Source organism: Ananas comosus, unplaced genomic scaffold (assembly GCF_001540865.1).
Source record: "Ananas comosus cultivar F153 unplaced genomic scaffold, ASM154086v1, whole genome shotgun sequence".
NCBI classification, from domain to species: Eukaryota; Viridiplantae; Streptophyta; class Magnoliopsida; order Poales; family Bromeliaceae; genus Ananas; species Ananas comosus.
The window spans coordinates 1-1419 of record NW_017892903.1 but is presented as its reverse complement, the minus strand read 5'-3'; the positions used below and the strand labels follow the sequence as shown (position 1 = coordinate 1419).

At 58.4% G+C, this 1419-nt stretch overlaps 1 protein-coding gene across 1 annotated transcript; it reads right to left on the bottom strand.

Annotated features, from left to right (window-relative positions):
• Positions 1-43: 43 nt before the first annotated feature.
• Positions 44-1158, bottom strand: LOC109705461. The gene has a single exon (XM_020226190.1). The coding sequence runs from the start codon at positions 976-978 to the stop codon at positions 184-186; it is 795 nt and encodes a 264-aa protein (XP_020081779.1). The 5' UTR covers positions 979-1158; the 3' UTR covers positions 44-183.
• Between the last annotated feature and the right edge of the window lie 261 nt (positions 1159-1419).

Sequence of the window (1419 nt, the reverse complement as noted above, 5' to 3'; positions counted from 1 at the left end):
TTTTGCACATCACATCACACGCTAATTAACAAACACACAGAAATATGGAAAACAGGCAAGTACATTTATTGGACAGTTCAATTTCTCCCCACTAAAAAAAAAAAGAAGCAAAAATATCAGTGGCACTAATCATCATCATCAACAATAATAATAGCAATAGCAATAGCAGTGATTAAACAACCCTCACAGCTTCTTCTTGTCTTTCTCCTTACTACCAAAATTATTATTATTATTATTATTATCTGCGGAGTGTGAGTAATGGCGCATGAGAGCTCTGGGGAGGTAGATGGGGAGGAGGAAGCCGAGCAGGTTGAAGGTCCAGAAGGCGAGGTTGGCGAGGGCGAGGGCGCGGCCGGCGAGGAGGCGGCGCGGAGGGGCGAGGTCGGCCTTGCGCATCTCGGCGCGGAGCCAGTCGGCGAGGGTGAAGAGGCGGCGGGCGTTGTAGGAGACGGGGACGAAGGCGCGGATGGGGAGGGAGAAGTGGTGGGAGAAGGTGACGCCCTCGAGGAAGACCTGGGCGGCGAGGAGGAAGACGTGGGGGGCGGCGGCGGCGAGGCCGTGCTTGTCGCCGGCGAGGACGCCGTCGACGATGTAGGCGATGGGGAGGAGGAGGCCGAGGACGGCGCCGAGGGCGACGTAGGCGGCGAGGAGGGGGTTGCGTTGGCCGAAGATGGGAGGGGGAGGGGAGGGGGAGAGCGGGGGGAAGGAGAGGGAGGAGAGGAGGTAGAGGTAGGGGAGGGAGAGGAGGGCGAAGGCGAGGTCGGCCACGGGGACGGTGGAGCTGGCGGCGAGGACGACGAGGGTCGCGAGCGCGTTCAGCTGCCGGAAGGACAGGAACCGGTGGATCCGCCGCGGCGAGTGCGCCTGCAGCCCCGGCCGCAGCAGCGCGTCGTCCTCCGCCGCCTTCGCCTCCGCCCCCGCCCCCGCCGCCGACACCTCGATCCCCCCGCCCCCCGTGGGCCCCACGCCGCCCGACATAATCTACTGATTGATCGATCGATCGCAATCGCAATCGCAATCGCAATCTCAGTCACACCACCAGCGAGAGAGAGGAGAATAGCAGAGAATGAAGATCAGGATCAGGAACAACTGGAGTGCGCAGCAGCAGCAACAAGAACAAAGACCAACAAGTGGAGGAGAGGAGAGGAAAGGGAGAGAACGGTGGGGGGCGACGACCGAGGACGCGTGGCGGGATCTCGCGGGCCTGTTGCTCAGCTGCCGACACGTGTTGCGCGACAGACGAGGATGAGATGGAAAAAAATAAATATAAAGAATTACTGTTTTATTTTTTATTTTTTTTAATGGAGAAGTGCGACACGTCGATACGGGTGGAAGTAGCGACCGACCTTCGTGGGTTGTACCCACCAGGATTTCTTTTCGTTCGCTCTCCTTCTACTTTCTTTTCCTCTTGAATTGAGG